The sequence below is a fragment of the Typha angustifolia genome, chromosome 7, assembly GCF_048772165.1.
Source record: "Typha angustifolia cultivar Huaian chromosome 7, ASM4877216v1, whole genome shotgun sequence".
Taxonomy (NCBI): domain Eukaryota; kingdom Viridiplantae; phylum Streptophyta; class Magnoliopsida; order Poales; family Typhaceae; genus Typha; species Typha angustifolia.
The window spans coordinates 1128484-1147784 of NC_133245.1; the positions used below are offsets into that span (position 1 = coordinate 1128484).

The 19301-nt window shown below is 42.6% G+C and overlaps 4 protein-coding genes across 5 annotated transcripts; 3 read left to right on the top strand and 1 right to left on the bottom strand.

Moving 5' to 3' along the window:
* The first annotated feature begins 396 nt into the window (after positions 1 to 396).
* Positions 397 to 5201, top strand: LOC140762880 (uncharacterized). The gene is made up of 2 exons (XM_073100857.1): positions 397 to 4408; positions 4488 to 5201. Exons 1-2 carry the CDS (start codon positions 1027 to 1029, stop codon positions 4850 to 4852), a joined length of 3747 nt encoding a protein of 1248 aa, XP_072956958.1. The 5' UTR covers positions 397 to 1026; the 3' UTR covers positions 4853 to 5201.
* A 143-nt stretch (positions 5202 to 5344) lies between these two features.
* LOC140762881 (uncharacterized) lies at positions 5345 to 8453 on the bottom strand. The gene is made up of 3 exons (XM_073100858.1): positions 8285 to 8453; positions 8030 to 8167; positions 5345 to 5579 (listed from the first exon to the last, which is right to left on the bottom strand). Exons 1-3 carry the CDS (start codon positions 8373 to 8375, stop codon positions 5563 to 5565), a joined length of 246 nt encoding a protein of 81 aa, XP_072956959.1. The 5' UTR covers positions 8376 to 8453; the 3' UTR covers positions 5345 to 5562.
* An 869-nt stretch (positions 8454 to 9322) lies between these two features.
* LOC140763534 (L-type lectin-domain containing receptor kinase IX.1-like) lies at positions 9323 to 11593 on the top strand. Its single transcript, XM_073101759.1, has one exon. It carries the CDS (start codon positions 9516 to 9518, stop codon positions 11490 to 11492), a length of 1977 nt encoding a protein of 658 aa, XP_072957860.1. The 5' UTR covers positions 9323 to 9515; the 3' UTR covers positions 11493 to 11593.
* Positions 11594 to 12775: 1182 nt separating this feature from the next.
* LOC140762359 (uncharacterized) lies at positions 12776 to 19197 on the top strand. 2 transcript variants are annotated; one of them, XM_073100100.1, is made up of 15 exons: positions 12776 to 12966; positions 13046 to 13150; positions 13234 to 13302; positions 13552 to 13641; positions 13729 to 13812; positions 14213 to 14377; positions 14647 to 14834; positions 15662 to 15734; positions 16321 to 16374; positions 16587 to 16844; positions 17400 to 17606; positions 17738 to 17841; positions 18057 to 18201; positions 18556 to 18690; positions 18777 to 19197. In XM_073100100.1, exons 1-15 carry the CDS (start codon positions 12865 to 12867, stop codon positions 18951 to 18953), a joined length of 1956 nt encoding a protein of 651 aa, XP_072956201.1. In that variant the 5' UTR covers positions 12776 to 12864; the 3' UTR covers positions 18954 to 19197. The 2 variants fall into 2 exon arrangements, with proteins under 2 accessions (XP_072956201.1, XP_072956202.1); XM_073100101.1 differs by having other exon boundaries at positions 12826 to 12966; positions 13238 to 13302.
* The last annotated feature ends 104 nt before the right edge of the window (positions 19198 to 19301 follow it).

Below are 19301 nucleotides of genomic sequence, written 5' to 3' on the forward strand. Positions count from 1 at the left end.
ATAATTAACCACATAAATTAAGCATCTAACAGCCAATCTCCTTCCACCATCCACCCTTATCTAAACCTCATTGGATTAACAATAGGAAAAGAAAGTTTCCTCTCATACCCACATGTATAGACTCTAGGCACAAAACAACATCATCCTTAGCTTAATTTATGTGCATTGGAGTTAATTGAGTCGTTGCCTACATTCCCCTTTCTCCTCTACTCTCCTCTCCTCCACTTGTTAAAAGAAAGGCCACAAAAGGACACTTGGGCCGGTGGATCAACCCCAGTGACGTACAATTGCGTATATTATGGAGTTAATTTGCAATGGCAACTTTAAGAAAGTATTATGAGATGATTAAGGGATGTTGTGGAGGAGAAGAGTACAAAAAAATGGCCCGGGAGAATAATTTGGTTGCTTGTTTTATTCATGGGAATTATTCATGGAGTGAGCTGTTTGACCTGCACCCGTGATTTAAAAGCTTGACAACCTCCTTAAGTTTTCATACTAGAGGTTGACTCGTGCTTCTCTACGTACGGATCCTCTATACGACCCGAAGCATCAGAAAACTACAGGACACCTATACTCTACCGCTGCCACGTGGCGAATTTGGTTTAATGGAGGAAGCCAACTGCTCTCTTTCTGAGACCTCCTCAGATGATGTATGTGGTCGTGTAACTCTTAAATCCCAAATCCTAACAGCTATATCTCCATGCAATCCTTCCGTATCTCCTCTCTCTTCTCTTCTCTTCTCTTTCTAGAGGCCAACATGGGCGGTGTCATTCAATGGCATCTGTTTCGATTCCCTGACATGGTCTTCTCTCTCTGCACCCCCTCTTTAAACCCCCTCCAATTCCCAATCACCTCAATACCACACAACTCGATACAACGCTTGTAATACTAACCCCAACCCCATGCTTGCATGCAGCACAAACCAAACTCCTCCCTTCTCTCTTCTTCCTCCTCCTCCTCCTCTTCTCATATAAAACTTCTGTCTCAGAGGAGCTTGAAGTCTAGCAAGTCGTAGTAGTAGTAGACATGGCTCACTTCCATCTTCCGTTGATCATTCTTTTGGTTTTTGTCTGCTCTTCTTCGTTTGCTTTGGAGATGGACGTTCTCCTGGAGGTAAAGAAGGCATTTGTGGAGGACCCATTGGGAGTTCTCCAAGATTGGAGCTCGGACAACCCGGACATTTGTACTTGGACCGGAGTCACATGTGACTCGGCTGAGTTGACGGTGGTGGGGCTCAACCTGACGCAGTCGTCCCTGGCCGGCTCGGTGCCTGACTCGCTCTCCGGGCTAACTGGGCTACGAGTCATCGACCTGTCAGCGAACCGGTTGACCGGGCCAATCCCGGCACAGCTGTCTAAGCTTCCATCTCTATCCACTCTTCTCCTCTACACCAACCAACTCTCCGGTCCGATCCCTCCTTCCCTCGGCTCCGTTTCGAGTCTCCGAGTCCTCCGAATCGGCGACAACCAAGGCATCTCGGGAGCGATTCCTGACTCGTTTGGGGGTCTGAAGTCTCTGAACACATTGGGTTTGGCCTCTTGCAACCTGACCGGATCAATACCAAGTCGGCTCGGCGAGTTGACTCAGCTGGAGAATCTAGTCCTCCAACATAACAACATTGAAGGACCGATTCCACCGGAGATTGGGAATTGCACGAATCTCGTAGTGCTGGCATTAGCGGGGAACCGACTCAGTGGGAGAATTCCTTCCGAACTCGGAAGGTTGGGCAATCTCCACACCCTAAACTTAGCCAGCAACTCGCTCCAAGGGGAGATTCCGAGTCAACTCGGAGAGCTGACTCAACTCGTGTACCTCAACCTCATGTCCAACCAGCTCGAGGGGACCATTCCCATCTCCCTTGGGAAATTGGGCAGTCTCGAAACCATCGACTTGTCTGCAAACAAGCTCGACGGCGGAATTCCGGCGGAGCTCGGGGAACTGAGTCAACTCAGTTATCTCGTCCTGTCAAGCAACAAGCTCACTGGCCTTGTACCAAAGAACCTGTGTAAGAATCTTTCTTCATTAGAGCATTTGCTTCTATCCACCAACAACTTAACAGGAGAAATCCCAGCCAGTTTGGCGAATTGCCATGCTCTGCTGCAGCTGGATTTGGCCAACAACAGCCTCGCCGGCGCGATCCCCGCTGAGCTCGGCGAGCTCACCGGTCTCACCGACCTCTTGCTCAATAATAACAGCTTATCCGGAGTAATCCCTGCATCATTTTACAACCTCACCAATCTTCAGACCCTGTCGTTGTACCACAACGAGCTCCGAGGCCAATTGCTAGAGGAGATCGGTAGGTTAACCAATCTCGAGATTCTTTTCCTTTACGAGAACCAGTTCTCCGGTGAGATACCGATGGCCATCGGCAACTGCTCGAGCTTGCAGATGGTGGATCTCTTCGGCAACCAGTTCAGTGGGAGCATCCCGGTCACCGTCGGCCGTCTAAAGGAGCTAACTTTCTTGCATCTGAGGCAGAATTCCCTCGCCGGAGAGTTGCCTGCGACTCTCGGGAATTGCCGGCTGCTCGCGGTTTTGGATTTAGCCGATAACCAACTGTCAGGAGGGATTCCGGCGACTTTCGGGTTCTTGGAATCTCTCGAGCAGTTCATGTTGTACAACAATTCACTGGAAGGTAGCATTCCGGATGAGATGTTTAATTGCCGGAATATAACCAGAGTGAACCTATCTAACAACAGATTCAATGGGAGCATTCTTCCTCTCTGTGGCTCCGCTTCTCTGCTCTCCTTTGATCTCACCAACAACTCGTTCAACCACGAGGTTCCGGCGCAGCTCGGAAACTCGCCGATGCTCGAGAGGATTCGGCTCGGGAGCAATGGAATAGGCGGCAGGATCCCGCCGACCATCGGAAGGATCGGCGCGCTCTCGCTCCTCGACCTCTCAGGGAATTCGCTCACCGGAGAAATACCCAAGCAGCTCTCCGCATGCAGCAAGCTCAGCCACATCGTCTTGAACAATAACCACCTCACCGGCGCGATACCGAGGTGGCTCGGGAGTTTGCCGCGGCTGGGGGAGCTCACACTCTCCTCCAATGCTTTCTCAGGGCCTCTTCCAGCAGAGCTCTTCAATTCTTCCAATCTCCTGAAGCTTTCCCTTGATGACAACTTGCTGAATGGCTCACTCCCTTCTGAGATCAGCAATCTTGGTTCACTCAATGTGCTCAATCTTGCCAAGAACCAGCTCTCTGGATCAATCCCTGCTTCCCTGGGAAAGCTCAGCAATCTTTATGAGCTCAGGCTCTCTCACAATCTCTTCTCTGGGGAGATACCATTTGAGCTTAGTCAGTTGCAGGAGCTACAGAGTGCATTAGACCTCAGCTACAACAACCTCAGTGGCGGCATCCCTGCTTCTCTGGAGTCACTCTCCAAGCTCGAAGACATGGACTTCTCGCATAACTCACTCACCGGAGAAGTCCCTCGCCAAATCGCCGAGATGAGTAGCTTGGTGACGCTTGATCTCTCCTACAACAAGCTGCAAGGCAAACTGGATGGGCGATTCTCTCGGTGGCCGCCGCAGTCCTTCGCCGCGAACCTTGCTCTCTGCGGTAGTCCCTTACAACCATGTACTACTCCTGCCTCAGCCTCCGGCAGCCGCTCGACGATGCACTCTGCGTCCATCGCATTAATCTCTGCGTCAGTGACGCTCGCGGTGGTCCTCCTACTGATCGCTGCCGCGGTGTCGGTCAGACGCCGGTACCCAGGAAGGACAAGCGAGGTGAACTGCGCCTACTCTTCGACATCCTCGCACGTCACTAGGCAATTGATCATCAAAGGCTCGGCGAGGCGCGAGTTCAAGTGGGAGACGATCATGGATGCGACGAGCAACTTGAGCGACGAGTTCGCCATCGGGGCGGGGGGATCGGGTACCGTCTACCGAGCGGAGTTGCCGAGCGGCGAGACTGTCGCCGTGAAGAAGATTGTAAACATGGATCGCGATCTCCTAATGCATGATAAGAGCTTCACTAGGGAGGTGAAAATCCTAGGCCGGATCAGGCACCGGCATCTGGTGAAGCTTTTGGGATTCATAACCAATAGCGACGGAGTCAATTTGTTGATATATGAGTACATGGAGAACGGAAGCGTCTGGGATTGGCTGCACAAGCCGGAGGTGAATCAGAAGAGGCGGCGGGAGCTGAGCTGGGAGGCCCGGCTAAAGATCGCGTTCGGGCTCGCGAAGGGCGTCGAATACCTGCACCACGATTGCGTGCCGAGGATACTTCACAGGGACATTAAGTCGAGCAACCTGCTGCTTGACGGGGACATGGAGGGGCATCTCGGCGACTTCGGACTTGCGAAGGCGGTCATCGAAAGCAACCATCAGGGCGATTCCAAAGGATACACCGAGTCCGCTTCTTGCTTCGCTGGCTCCTACGGCTACATTGCTCCAGGTATACAACTTGCTGCATGCCTCTCTTGTCAACTATATGTATCCATTGCAAGTTGCTCAAAGTTTAGAACTGTTTGCAGAGTATGCTTACACCTTGAAAGCAACCGAGAAGAGCGACATTTACAGCATGGGAATCGTGCTTATGGAGCTTGTCACTGGGTTGATGCCAACCGATCACACCTTTTCCGGAGACATGGACATGGTGAGATGGGTGCAATCTCGTGTAGGCTCGCCGGCTGCGGTGCGCGACGAGGTGTTCGACTGGAGTCTGAAACCTCTGTCGCAGTGTGAGGAGTTGTCAATGCTGGAGGTGCTCGATGTGGCCCTGCAGTGCACCAGAACGGCCCCGGGCGACCGTCCTAGTATGAGGCAAGTGTCTGACCTCCTCCTCCACATCTCTTTGAGGATTCAAAGAGTCGGCTCTGGGAAGAAGATTGGGAAATAAGCATTTAGTTGCAAGTGTTGGGAGAAGGTTTTGCCAATGTAAAAGTAACAAAGAGCCCTTTTGCTTGTTGACCAGCATCCGTATCGCGGAAGGATTCAACTGCAACAGTTTGTTCATTTCCTGGATACATAGATGTACTAATAAGAACTAAGAAGTGCCACTTTTAGAGGCACTGTATTGTCTTTTAGAGGGTGGTAGGTAATTTTGTTTCATTGCTATTTTTGCCTCCTGCATGGCTGTTCTTTCTGAAAACATTAGTGCATGATCATGAATATCCCTACAAGGAACACTGCAATATCCAGCTCCTTAGAAGCAGCACAAATGCGATCACAAACAACATTTATGCCAATCCAACATGTAATGTTCAAGACTATAAGTCAATGGAAATATATCAAACAATAGAAATAAATTTTACAAGAATTGCATAAGAAACAAAAAGGCTTAATCTGTAGATGAGGGAATAGATCAGGAACAAATGATCATTCAGGCAACTTTGTGTTCAGATGAGAAATAGCTGCACTCTGAAAAAAGTATTTAATTGTATTAAAAGACAACAGCTTATTGCAGAAGAGTATCTTGATTCAAGCATGACAGAGATACTGGTTCCGTAATTGTACCAGAAACACTGATTCTTAAAATTCTTAAACTACAATCCACATGGCATTTATGAGTTCGGGAGAGGCTCTTGGCAAGCTATAGCATTCAAAGATTTAATCCTCATCTCCTTCTGCAAAGATGAAAAAAGAATATATGAGACACTCGAAGTACAAGGAATCTTTACCAATTACTCATATATTGAGAAGATTATCAAGAAAAGGTTGCAAAAAAGGCTGAATAACATAAATTCAGCTTTTTGAAGAAAATATGGTATCTGGTTTCAAACTCATATGCTCTCAGAGTTAATGAACTCGTAATGAGAAAAAACATTGCAGTGATATGTTTTTTTTTTTAAAAAATTCCTTTTTGAATTATTTGATCTAGTCAAGAGAGATTAGAAAAATGGAAGTACAAATAATATGACAAGAGTGTTGGTCTCGTAGTGACAGTACAGAAACAGAAAGGAATTCAAAAGAAACAAACTCATGGAATATCTTTCATCAAGAAATACAAATAAGCAGAAAGAATGAGAAAAGAGGGTAAGCTTATATTCTTATAGGTTCCCATCTATTGGAAGGAGAAAAGGAAGAAAGGGCTGTCATAAATCTAATTGTGTGATAATGGAAAGAACAAGAATCTAACATTGACCTTTCTTTCCGTCTACCACAGAGAAGCCAGAATGTATAATTCTACTAGGATTTTATAAATGACTGATGATATCATCAAATAACTTAGCTATTAGCTAGTTGTAATTAGTCACATATGTGGGCATGTGTTCATAATGTGCATAAGTATACATGATGGATTCTAAGTAATCCTTTTCTACTATGTGGTAGCCGGTACATATAGTGGCAATTCTTTCAACTGGACTCTGAATAAGATTGTCAATAAATTGCAAATCAATTGATATTGAAAGAAATTATTTCAATGAAAGAGGTAAGGCTTACCATCACAAAAAGTGACACCCTCTGGAAAATTAAACAAATGATTAAAAAATTGGTAAGCCCTTGAAAAAGAATAAAAGAAGAGTGTTTCAATGAAGAAGACTCCCTAACATTAGGAATCATCTAACCTAGGCACGTGCAAGGCATAATAAACATTCTGAGTGGCTTCCTCCTTCAGTACCAGAGAAAAGAGTACAAAAGGTCCATAAAAGAGCACCAATAAATTTGCACACCATTTATTGAACTTGAATATCAATGGAGAAGACTGTGCCACAACATATCAGATAATATACTTGTACAACAAATTCTTGGTGTGAGAGGCAATACACTTTTAGTATAAAATCAGTAGATGTAAAGTAGAGGCAACTCAATTTTCTAGAAGTTTTTGAAGTTTTAAAGGGATCATTCTATGACCTTGTCAGTATACCTTAATCATACAGAGATCAAGTCATTCAAGAGATGAATTTCCATCTAAAGTTCAAAAGAAAAATTGAACAGACAAAACATATGCAATTTTAGCAAATGTATTTTGTTTTACTTTCTAGTCAATTGACTTCACCTGGAAATCAACAAGCATTCCACAAAGTTAAACTCGTTGAGTTGTTCAAAGTTCAAACTAAGCGATATTTGCCAAACTTTTGTTGTCTCTTTAGGTGCAACCTAAGCTCTGATTTGGAACTTAAAAACCCACAATTTTATTTAACTACCGAAAACCTCAGGCAAGAGCAAAACACCTAAGACAAGATTGATACGTCAAGGTATCATATGCCTATGACTGCAGCGACAGTAGTACCTAGTAAAGATGCTGGAAATGATAATGTCAGTTGGCCCTGAACAAATAAAGGATGGGTCATGCAATGGTGGCAGCACTGAAAATTGTAAGCAGTAAGAGAAAAGTGCTAGTGGCGACAACTCAGAGGTAGCAATATCAGAAGAAAAGGAATCAAAGTTTGCAAGTAGCACAGGAAGAGGTAATGATGCCCATTGGCAGCAGTTACAAAGCAGAAAAATGGTGATGGTGATAGTAGCAATGGAGATACTATTGAAACATGTTAGCCATAGACCATAGACCTCTTGATTACTATTTCAAATTAGATTTAAAACAATCGAATATTGACAAAAGTGAAGAAAGTTATCAAAACCCATTACTGGGTATTATTAATGTGATTTAGCTTGATTAACAAAAGGGGATCATGACCTACAGACAGTTCCAAGCAATGCGAGAAACTACAGGATATAAGGTTTCACAAAACCAACCAACATCTACCAAGATACAGACTGATTGACTCTCTTTTGACACCATAAAATAATGATACCATACGTCCTTGTACTCCATGCAAGATCATACTCTAATATTTCACCTTCTGCAATATGTGACCATCAAGAACAGTCCTCCTTTAAAACTTCATATTGTGAATTATTTTCCAAATCCAACATGATTTTGAGAATCCCTTTATCAACGAATCATACATTGTGAACTCTCACCATTCAGTGATAAATAAAAAGAGCATCTATCAAGAGCATTCAGAAGTTTCTACTTTATGCATCCACGACTAGGGTTTTTTGTTAGAATGGCATCCAATCCAATTCACAGTTTAATAGTGCGAGAAATGAATCGAAATCATGGGGAACGAACCAAGGTATCTGCGCTCGTTAGCGGCCTTGGCCTTTTCGAGCATCTTGTCGAGATCCTCTTTGAGCTTCTCGTCCCACTTAACGAGCTGGTTCACGAAGACCACGCCGAGCCCCATCCCCAGCACGTGCTCCCATGGATCTACAACACAATCCAACCAAAACGAATCGAATCAGAAACGATTCGAAGAAGCAAGCAATCAATCAAGGTCGAGGGCGATGAGATCGGAGATCGAAGAAGAGAAGAGGAGACACTTACGTCTCATGTAAGGGAGCTTCCGAAGGGCGTTGGAGTACATCTGGGTGCCGAGACCCAGGAGGGCTCCCACCACGGTCGAAGTGGCCGGCATATTGCTCTTCTTTCTTCTTCACTCCGGTGTGCTCTCTCCTGGAAGAGGAAGACGCCTCGTGCAACCACAATTCGATGGATTTCGACTCGTCGGCTTTATCAGAAGCTGCGTCTATGTTGCAAAAAATAATGGGCCGACGTTCGGCTAACCTCGGCCCGCGACTAACCCAATTAAGCTCGTATTCAAGCAGGCTTTACTTACTCATCATGGGTCCTCCCCACATTTGGGTCTTCCGCTTTGAAGGCGGGTTAGACGGCCCACTAAAGATCCTAGCTTTTGACGGGTTTGCCAATTTTTAATCCGACCCGATAATCTGATATAAATTTGAAGGCTTTAAATGAATTCAAATTTAATATAATCCAGTTCAAATTATAAATAGATTGATTTGCATAATTCGATTATTAACTTTATTATCTCAACTCATTTACTCCGATTATGACACAACATTTATTTATAACACAAAATAAATTTATTTATAATTTGATAACTTATGCAAGTTTAAAGAATACGTTTAGTCAGATAAATGTTCCTATTGTCTTAAAACTCGATTCGATCTGAACCCAATTGGCACTCTAGCTTTATCACCTCTTATATCATACTTTGTTAATGATCTTACTGTAGCACCTCGTCTCGTTGGCTAATGATCGTGATCATGATGGATGACGAGTCTCCCGCAAGGTAATCCGAGTATCACAATTACAAATACTCGGCGAGATTCTCAAAGCGTCCAATTCTTGTAGTAATCCACTTGATTAAGATGCTCCTAAGAAACAGATGAAAACAACAGTATAGACTTTAATCAGCATAATATAATAGTTGATTTTGATTCTTAAAGAAAAGGCGATTAAGATTAAACGATGATTGTCTAATAGAAGTCCGGCATCTCCATTGAGAATAGGACTCTCCAGTAGGGACAAATGCATATTTTGAATTACCCTTACGTTCTCGTTCGTTTTCTCGTATGTATATCGAACCTTCCAAACTCTTTACTTCCCTCCATTTGGAGCAACGAGCTCATTCTTCTCTCTGCTTGAATAGTTTGCCGGCCTCCTTAAACTACTCCCTTTCCTCCCAGTCTTCTCAAGAAGTGTCGTAAGAGGAAGAGATTGCTACTGGGAATTTCTTGCTAGCTTTTGAGCGATGTTGCTCTGCAAACCAGGACTAGTATATCTCACCTTGTTCTCTATCCTAATCCCCTTCGCAAATCCGCTGTCCTTCAACTTCTCCGTCTTCGACCAGCACACGCCGATAGACTTCCAGCGCGACGCCTTCTTCAACAAGGTGATCAAGCTCACGAAGAACGAGCTCGGGTCTCCAATCACCGACAGCGTCGGCCGTGCGGTCTACACGCATCCCGTCCTCCTGTGGGACGCCGACACGAGAGAACTCACCCATTTCACGACGCACTTCTCCTTCATCATCGACTCCTTCAACAAATCGCCCTACGGCGACGGCCTCGCCTTCTTCCTCTCGCCGTACCCCTCGACCATCCCCGATGACTCCGCCGCCGGCTACCTCGGATTATTCAGTAATGATAGCAAGGGCAAGTCCTCGCCGGCTATTCCCACTGTCGCCGTCGAGTTCGACAGCTACTGGGACGACTGGGATTCAAGCTCCGATCATGTGGGGATCAACGTGAACTCGATACGATCTATAGCTACCGTCCGGTGGGCTAGCAGCATCAAGAATGGGAGGACGGCGAACGCATGGGTCAGTTACAACGCTACCACTATGAATCTGACCGTCTTCTTGACTTACAAAGACAATCCAGTCTTCAGTGGGAATTCCACCCTCAGTTGCACGATCGATTTGAGGGATATCTTGCCGGCAGAGGTGGCGATCGGCTTCTCGGCGGCGACGGGTCAGGCGACGGAGATCCATAACATCCTCTCTTGGGATTTCAGCTCGACTCTGGAGCCGAGGAAGAAGAGCAAGCTTGGGCTGGTCGTGGGGCTGCCCGTTGGTTTAGGACTCTTGATCGCGAGCGCGGTGGGATTGCTCTGGTTTTGGGTATGGAGGAAGAGGACCAATAGAGGAAACGACGAGACTACCACCGATGATGAGTTTGAGAAATTAGGGAGAGGGCCCAATAGATTTCCTTATAGTGAGCTGGCGGCGGCGACAAAGAACTTCGCAGAGGAGAAGAAGCTCGGGGAGGGAGGATTCGGCGCTGTGTACAGAGGCTATTTGAACGACTCGAAGCTCGACGTGGCCATCAAGAAAGTCTCAAGGGGGTCAAAGCAAGGGAGGAAGGAGTACATCTCCGAGGTCAAGATCATAAGCCGGCTGCGCCACCGCAATTTGGTGCAGCTCGTCGGCTGGTGCCACGACAAGGGATACGATCAGCTCGTCTTGGTTTACGAGTTCATGCCCAACGGCAGCCTCGACTCGCACCTCTACAGCGGCGAGAGGCTGCTGCTATGGGCCACGAGGTACAACATCGCGCTCGGCCTGGCCTCGGCCTTGCTCTACCTCCACGAGGAGTGGGAGCAGTGCGTGGTGCACCGCGACGTCAAGCCCAGCAACGTGATGCTGGACTCGGCCTTCAACGCCAAGCTCGGCGACTTCGGCCTCGCCAGGCTCGTCGACCACGATTGCGGCTCGCAGACGACGGTCCTGGCCGGGACGATGGGATACTTAGCTCCCGAGTGCGTCGCCACCGGAAAGGCGAGCAAAGAGTCCGACGTCTACAGCTTCGGAGTCGTCGCGCTGGAGATCGCCTGCGGGAGGAGGCCATTGGATCCCAAGGAGAAGCTACTTAGCAAGGTAAGGTTAGTAGAATGGGTATGGGAATTATACGGCAAGAAGAAACTTCTTGAAGCAGCCGATGAGAGATTAGATAACAAATTTGTGGAGAAAGAAATGGAGTGCTTGATGGTTGTTGGGTTATGGTGTGCTCATCCTGATTACAATCTCCGGCCGTCGATCAGACAGGCGATTGCTGTCTTGAAGTGCGAATCTCCTCTGCCGGATTTGCCTCAAACGATGCCTGTTCCAATCTATTATGCACCTCCTATGGATATGTGCAGATTTTCATATACGTCATCCGCTTGTTCGACTGGTTATACTGCAAAATCTTCCAACTCGACAGTGTCTCCTGCAGCTTCATCTTCCTAAGAGGGAAATTTGAGACATCGGTCAATAACTAATCATGTAAACTTCCTTTTAGTATCAGTTAATCTGCGTACTATTTAACCCCCTGTAAGGCTGTATGTGGTCTTTTTCCGGTATTATTTAAGAGCAATGATTCCATGAAATTTCTATTCTCTATCAAAGCTTCATAATTTTGATTAGGAGTGTAAACGAGCATAGCAAGAGCAAATTTGCTTCAGCTTAGGCTCAACTCAAGCCTAACTTTTTTATTTAAACTTAGCTTGGCTTGATCCGAGTAAAATCAAATTTAACCTAAATCGAGCCTATTTTCAAGCTGAATTTAAGCCCAGTTGAAAAGAAATGAGGTTTTAAACTAAGCTATTTCTAAGTTCATACTTTCGATTGCAAAGTTTAGAAACAATCTACCAGAAGTTGCACTTCACGTGGTTTGACCTATTGCATAAAATCCTTTTATATTTTAAACTTAAGCATTAGTATTTAATTCTTTGTGTTTCAGACCAAAATATTAATATTAATATCTTGTTATAAAAAAAATGAAAGTAATAATTTTGCACTTATTATTGAGTCATGCTAGGTGTGCAAACGAGCCAAACATAAGTCGGCCAGCTTTAGCTTAATCTTGGTTTAAAATTATTTTTTTAATTAAAAACATTATTTAAACTCAGTTTAGTTTAAATCGAGTCAAGTCAGATTAAAGTCTACTAAGCCAGACCGAGCTAGAGTCGAATCTAAGTTTTAAAATCGATTTGTTTTCAAACCTGGGAGGACCGCACAAGATTGAGCTCTAGCTAAATACGAGTTTGAAAAAAAAATCTATTTTCAAGCTATATATATATATATATATAAACCGACTTTCTTACGCTCAATTACTAAATTATTATTTTGGGTCAGCTCAATTGGCCTATGCCAAACCAAACTCAAGTCAAACCCGAGTCATTCATTTATTTTGCCACCCCTAATCTTGAGTGAATACTGAGGAGTATATTCTCTTCTTACAGAAGAAATAATTTTGTCGTATAAATATAGTCTTAAGTGGAAAAAATTGGTCAATGGTTATTAAAATACGATGAAAAAAATAATCATTGCAATTTTGTTGAGACTAAGTGAGAGAGGTTTGAGGCTAATTGACAGGGTTAAAAGTGAAATGTTCCTAATAATGTATTTTGACTTTATTCATAATAGGAATGTATATAGATTTCTAGAAGATACAGGGACTAATTCGCAAAATTTGCTAATCTCGCTGGGTCCCATACCTTCCCCCTTATATGGTCCTATCTCTCGCCATTGCTGAGGAATTCCATCCCATCCACTTCGCCGCTCCTTAGTCTTCCCCTCTTACAAAGAGAGAACTTCTCTCACCGATTTGGAGCCGAGGATGGACGGAGAGAGGAAACCCTTCCTGCGTAACAAATCGTCTCCTCCGATCTCCGTCCATCAATTCGTCACCCTCATGGCTCCGCTCATTGATCTAGAGAAGGTTCATCCTCTGCTTCGCTCTATATCCCTTGTGTCTCTGAATGCATAGTTAAATATTTCATTTCTCATGGCTTCTATAGGAGGCTGAGATAACCGCATCTATCGCTTCGTCTGCATCGAGAAACTTGGATATTGCCCAGAAGAGGGGCTCTGTTATTGCTAACCTCAAATGTACCGATGCTCAGGTCTGTCTATATGCTCTGCAGTTTATGTTTAACTCTACGATGTATGAAGTGATTAATTTTTATTGCACTCACATGGTTGGTAGACAGGATTGATGGGTAAAACCCTTCTCGAGTTCCAGCCTAATAAGGGGGACATTCTTCCTTCTCATAAGGTGATGGTCGTGCTAATACTCGCTCAAATCTTTTTACATTTTTATTGTTTATCTAGGAGTTAGGAGCAAGTACTTCTGTCTATTCAAATACTAAGCATTTCATTCAAAATCAATGTTCCAATAAGTTTCTCCCGTTTAATAGGGTATATGATGCTTAGCCATAGTGGGTGCTTTAAGCCTAAAGGCCGTCTTTAAAATCAATTCGAGTTATTTTTGGTGAAACTTAATTGTTATTTCTTCTCGGCGCAGTTTGGGACACATGATGTAGTCGTTCTGAAACAAAATAAGGCTGATACAGGATCTGCTTCACTTGGGCAAGGTGTCGTTTATCGCTTGAAGGTAATGTAAATCATCCAATGATTATTGAAGATGTCAGTCTTTCTTCTTTCGAAATATGGTTGGAAGATAACTATTTAAAATAAACAGGAGACTTCCATTACTGTTGCTTTTGATGATATCCCTGAAGATGGATTGAACAGCCCTTTGCGTCTTGAGAAGGTCGCGAATGAGGTATTATGTTAGTGACGTATTGTGCTGAATGACAGTTTTCTTCTTCATCTTCTGTTGACTGTTGCTTATCAATCTCATTAGGTACCACCAAGTTCTACAATATCGTTCTAATGATGTGAATTTCTATTGTACGGAGTAGTTTAGTTGCAGCTAAGCTAAAATAGAAGCATTCTGTTTTCCATGTTAGAGTTATAGGAGGGCTCAAACTATGCATGGATTGGTTGTAGGTTTCACTGTCCATCAGCTGTGATTATGGACTCATTTTCATTTTATTGGATGTTCATGCTATCTACTTTGCTTTTGCTCTACTGTTTTTTTCACAGTTCAAAATAATGATTATGGTTTCAGTTTTGGTAGGTCAGATTGAGCTTCTGATTTCTTATTATTATTCTTTGTTTAGGTGACTTATCGTAGGATGAAGGATGCACTAAATCAACTTAGTATGGCTGTACAAAAGGGACCTGCTGCAGACTTGATTCCTGTTTTATTTGGGGAAAAGCCACCAGCATTCTTAAAAGAAGTCATACGATTTACTCCTTTTAACAAGAATCTCGATAATTCACAGGTAATGTTTTTGTTATTTGTTCCATGTCTGTGTTTCTTGCATTTATTTATTGTGGCACCGGTCTCCATTTAAGGTATCATTCCGTTCATCTAATTCAAGGATTGAAAAAATTCATGCAGAGTCATGTGAAAGTATCAAACAGACCAATACGAATTGTTGGCTTTATATCACCTATACAAAAAAGTCGATCAACCGTGCTTCAATTCCTATTTGCAGAATTACTTTTTGAGTTGGCATCATTTTGGCTAATTCTTCTTCCTTTATTTTAGAAAGATGCCATCTCAAAGGCTCTCTCGTCAAAGAATGTGTTTTTGCTCCATGGCCCTCCTGGAACTGGGAAAACAACAACAGTGGTGGAGATAATCTTACAAGAAGTCAAAAGAGGATCAAAGATTCTTGCATGTGCTGCTTCCAATATTGCTGTTGATAACATTGTTGAGCGACTTTTCCCTTACAGGTTTTCATAATTAAACAATTTTTAATGATCTGTCTTTTGAGCAAATTAGGAATCACCATCCATGCCTTCACTTTTCAAACCTGAGATTGCTTATAGATATACAAGAAAACTACTCAGCCTAAGGAGGCTTTATGTCAACATTGTTAGTATACTTCAGAATCAACCATCAAAGGTGATATTAGCAGCACTGATGTCCTTATCTATAAACTATGGCCCACTGCTGCATGTTGCACATTTACTAGGTGTTCCTGTTAATACAGTTGCTGTTACATGTTAATACAATTCTTATTTCTTTTATGATTTCAATTTTCTAAATTTTACTTAATTTCAGCATATTATCCTTGCCTGCAAGGCAACTGTCCCTATTGCAAAGATAGTCGATCAATATTTTGTTTCAGCTCGGCACTCCCTTCCTCTTATCTTTGAGATGATTACCTTCAATTGACTTTCTTCTAGGGAAAGAGAATTATCTGCATTGGTTTTAGCATTTCTGATTTATGATCACTAAAATCAGGCATAATCTGTATCTTGCTTGTTTATTTCTTTACTGTTGTTTCTTTTGCATGTCATTGCTATTGTTATTAGGAATATTCTATTACATATTTCCAATATAGCTGATCTGTTGGATAGTTGCTTTGAGGTCTAACCCTAGCACATTCTCATAAGCTATCTCAGTGATGCTTGACTTGTAAAAGAATCATTCTGTAACCAACTGCTTGATTATGATAGAAATGGATTTTAGTATATGATCATGTGAACGTTACTACAAAACCTCTCACTGCAAAGTTTAATTGACTCTACCTGTTTTTGTTGCTGTAAAATGTCAGAATAAAGTTGGTGAGGTTGGGACATCCTGCGCGCTTATTACCTCAGGTATTGGAGAGTGCACTTGATGCGCAGGTACTAACTCTGGAAAACTTTATGCTTTCATATCAGGCATCTAAAGGAGTGCTTCTCCTAAAGACATATATGCACATGCCCATCCATGCACAAATGCAGATGTATCAAGTTGCTCTTGATTATCTTTAGATCACATGTATTTGCTTTCCTATTCCATGTTGTCTATAAATACATGTTTAATACACCTCCTTGGGCTATTGCATTTACAATGAAATATGGAACCATAACTTTAGTGCTGATATTAGTGTTGGAAGAATTAGCCATTTATCAAAAATCGGTTTACATATCAATCTTACTTGATTACTCCTTGTGAGAGAGGAGTGCTATGAGAGTGAGTGGTTGATTATGTTTTACCAAAATATTCCGCATCATGTTATTTTTGCTGCTACTTTTTCTATTGTACCCTTTTCAAGATCAGTAAGATGGTCTTATAATTACACTGTGATACAGTTTCGTATTTGTTGTCCATTCTTCTTGATGAAACAAATAGTTGATTGCATGCCAGATATGCTAAATTCTTCTATTGTTTTCTAAGTACATTTGTGGCACCTACTTATTCCATTCTTCTTGCTATTATTCCCATTAGGTCTTACGAGGTGACAATAGTAGCTTGGCAGCTGATATCCGCAAGGATATGAAGGTAATTGGGGTGTTTCTGTGTTTTCTTTGTTGGACTCAATGTTGGACAAGCTTACCTACATACATCTGCATTCTAATTGCTACTTTGTAAATGTAATGTCAGCTAGAACCCAAAATAGTTGCATGGAACATTGAAAAATACCATAAGAAGTTGCTGTCATCAGTGTTATAGGACTTATCTTTTATGTGCCTTTCAATCTCTTCTTTTGTCAGGTTTTAAATGGAAAGCTATTGAAAGTTAAAGACAAGAACACAAAAAGGGACATCCGGAAAGAGCTTAGGGTCCTTGCCAAAGAAGAGAGGAAGAGGCAGCAGCTGGCAGTCACTGATGTTATAAAAAATGCAGATGTTGTGTTGACAACTTTGACCGGTGCATTGTCTCGCAACCTAGAAAGTACTACATTTGATTTAGTCATTATTGATGAAGCTGCTCAGGCTCTCGAGGTGGCATGTTGGATTGCTTTATTGAAGGTGCATTATTTGTTATCTAGTGATGCTTTAGCTGCCATTTAATAAGTTATTCTGTTGTCTAATTCTTACTTTCCTTGGCAAACCATCTCACTTGTTATAATTGCGTTGATGGGGAGTCTTTTTTGCTTCAGCAAAGTTTGCTGAGATTACTGCTTTGAACCTAAAGGATGTCTTCAAATCATCAAATGTGAGATATAGATAGTACTTCCAGAAGAACTTACTGTCAACTTGTAGCACTTGCTTTAGCATAAACGTGGGAGTGCACTTCACATAAAGCTTAAGGCTCGTATGTTCATACTGGTCTGACTTAGGAATCCAAGAGGATGTACCACACCTTAGTATATTAGACCTAGGATTTACTTAGTCAAGACTTGCTGATATGCTGGTTGGTGTTCACCCCAAGAATCGCGATCTATAAGTTCTCTATATGAAGTCAGTTTCATTTGTTGGCATGCGTCAGCATGGGTCAAAACAGCAGACCACTGGTTGGATGCTTGGCACATGTGGCCCTATGCATTTAAACTTAACATAAGGCTCATATATGTGCTTTTGCAGGGATCAAGGTGTATGCTTGCGGGGGACCATCTGCAGCTTCCTCCAACAATACAAAGTGTTGAAGCTGAGAAGAAAGGATTAGGAAAAACCCTGTTTGAACGTCTGGCTGGATTTTATGGAGAGGAAATCACATCTATGCTCACTGTACAATACCGCATGCATGAACTCATTATGAGCTGGTCATCTAAAGAACTCTACAATGATAAGGTCACAATAGTAATTTTCACCCTTTTGAACTCATTCCCTGAAATATAGGCATGTAATTCTACTTTTCTACTCTCTAAGCAATCATTATGCCTTGTTTCTGTTGCTGGATGCTTCCTATTTGTTATTTTCAGATAAATGCCCATCCAAGTGTTGCTGGACATATGCTCTATGATCTTGAAGATGTAAAGAGAACATCTTCGACAGAACCCACCCTTCTTCTCATTGACACGACTGGGTAGATATTCTTTCTCTATTGTATCTGTTTCAGCTATTTACAAGCTGACTTATGAGTTTAATGTCTTTAGCTTTCAGGCACTTGTGTGTGCCTGTCCTCACCTTGTCTTATGTTAATAATGTTTTTTTGCTGCTGCTTTTCCTTGTGGTCTGTCATTAATTTATTGTTCTTATACATTGTTCTCTTGTAAGTATTACATGTCTTATGTAGTATAGGTGTGACATGGAAGAGGTAAAAGATGAAGAAGGTAGCACTATGAATGAAGGTGAGGCAACAGTATCCATTGCTCATGCAAAACAACTTGTTGAGAGCGGGGTTCCTGCATCTGATATTGGAATCATCACTCCTTATGCTGCACAGGTACTTTACTGTGTTCTTGTCATCGCATGAAATTTCTAATAAATGCCTGCCGTCTGTATGTTTGGCTCTTTATGGAACCAGTTGGTTTGTCGGTTTAGAGTTTCTATGCATTTGAATCTGATAGAACTTGGTTATCAATTGATGTAACCTTTTGATGAACCCTTTGTTAGATATCTATTTCTGCCTCACTTTATATCTTCTTTTATTATAATTTTGGCCTTCTCGACATGACCAAGTGTCTCGTATATGACTCAAAAAGGCAGTCAAGAACCTGTAGTAGTCCTTATACCTTTAGTGTCCTACATTATTATGCTGTTCTTGTGAGACTCAAATTGCCCCAATGTGATGATACAGGTACAATGTCTTAGGATAATGAGAAGTAAAGAAGACAGACTAAAGGATGTCGAGATATCCACAGTTGATGGCTTCCAGGGTCGGGAAAAAGAGGCCATTATCATTTCCATGGTCAGATCTAACTCAAAAAAAGAGGTAACTGGATTCGCATCATTTTTTACGATAGGCATACTCATTGGCTGCATTTTCATTTCAGATTCCTGTATGTCTTTTTTTCTCAGGTTGGTTTTCTGAGTGACCATAGGCGAATGAATGTTGCCGTGACACGCGCTAGAAGGCAGTGCTGTCTTGTATGTGATGCTGAAACTGTAAGCAATAACAGCTTCTTAAAACGTTTGGTTGAATACTTTGAGGAGCATGGAGAATATCAAAGTGCATCTGAATATGTACAAGATTAACACAGTAAGCATCGCAAACTATCTGCCCACTCCCTTTAGATTCACTGAGAGCATATAATGAACGATCTGCAGATCAACTGCTGGAAAGTAGGAGCCTGGAACCTATGATGCTGGTTCATTCATATATCTGCAGATGTTCCTGTAACATTGTAGACTGGTACATTTAGAATCAATTAAGTTTATAAACAGTGCTAGATATGTGATGTTTTATGCCTTATGCTGGAAATATATACCATATTGACTACGACCAAGTCTTTCTTTTAACGAAAAAGGAGAGAGGAACAGCCCATTTATTCTAGATGCTTAACCAATATCAATTACATATAGAAAGACTAACTTACCATCTCC

What these genes read in the sequence shown, in the direction of transcription:
- LOC140762881 (XM_073100858.1), bottom strand. Translation starts at nt 8,375, where the DNA reads ATGCCGGCCACTTCGACCGTGGTGGGAGCCCTCCTGGGTCTCGGCACC. An exon ending in GAAGCTCCCTTACATGAGAC is followed by an intron (nt 8,168 to 8,284) that starts GTAAGTGTCTCC and finishes ATTGTGTTGTAG; the next exon opens with ATCCATGGGAGCACGTGCTG.
- LOC140763534 (XM_073101759.1), top strand. Translation starts at nt 9,516, where the DNA reads ATGTTGCTCTGCAAACCAGGACTAGTATATCTCACCTTGTTCTCTATC.
- LOC140762880 (XM_073100857.1), top strand. Translation starts at nt 1,027, where the DNA reads ATGGCTCACTTCCATCTTCCGTTGATCATTCTTTTGGTTTTTGTCTGC. An exon ending in CTACGGCTACATTGCTCCAG is followed by an intron (nt 4,409 to 4,487) that starts GTATACAACTTG and finishes AACTGTTTGCAG; the next exon opens with AGTATGCTTACACCTTGAAA.
- LOC140762359 (XM_073100100.1), top strand. Translation starts at nt 12,865, where the DNA reads ATGGACGGAGAGAGGAAACCCTTCCTGCGTAACAAATCGTCTCCTCCG. An exon ending in TCAAATGTACCGATGCTCAG is followed by an intron (nt 13,151 to 13,233) that starts GTCTGTCTATAT and finishes CATGGTTGGTAG; the next exon opens with ACAGGATTGATGGGTAAAAC. An exon ending in TCACTCCTTATGCTGCACAG is followed by an intron (nt 18,202 to 18,555) that starts GTACTTTACTGT and finishes GTGATGATACAG; the next exon opens with GTACAATGTCTTAGGATAAT.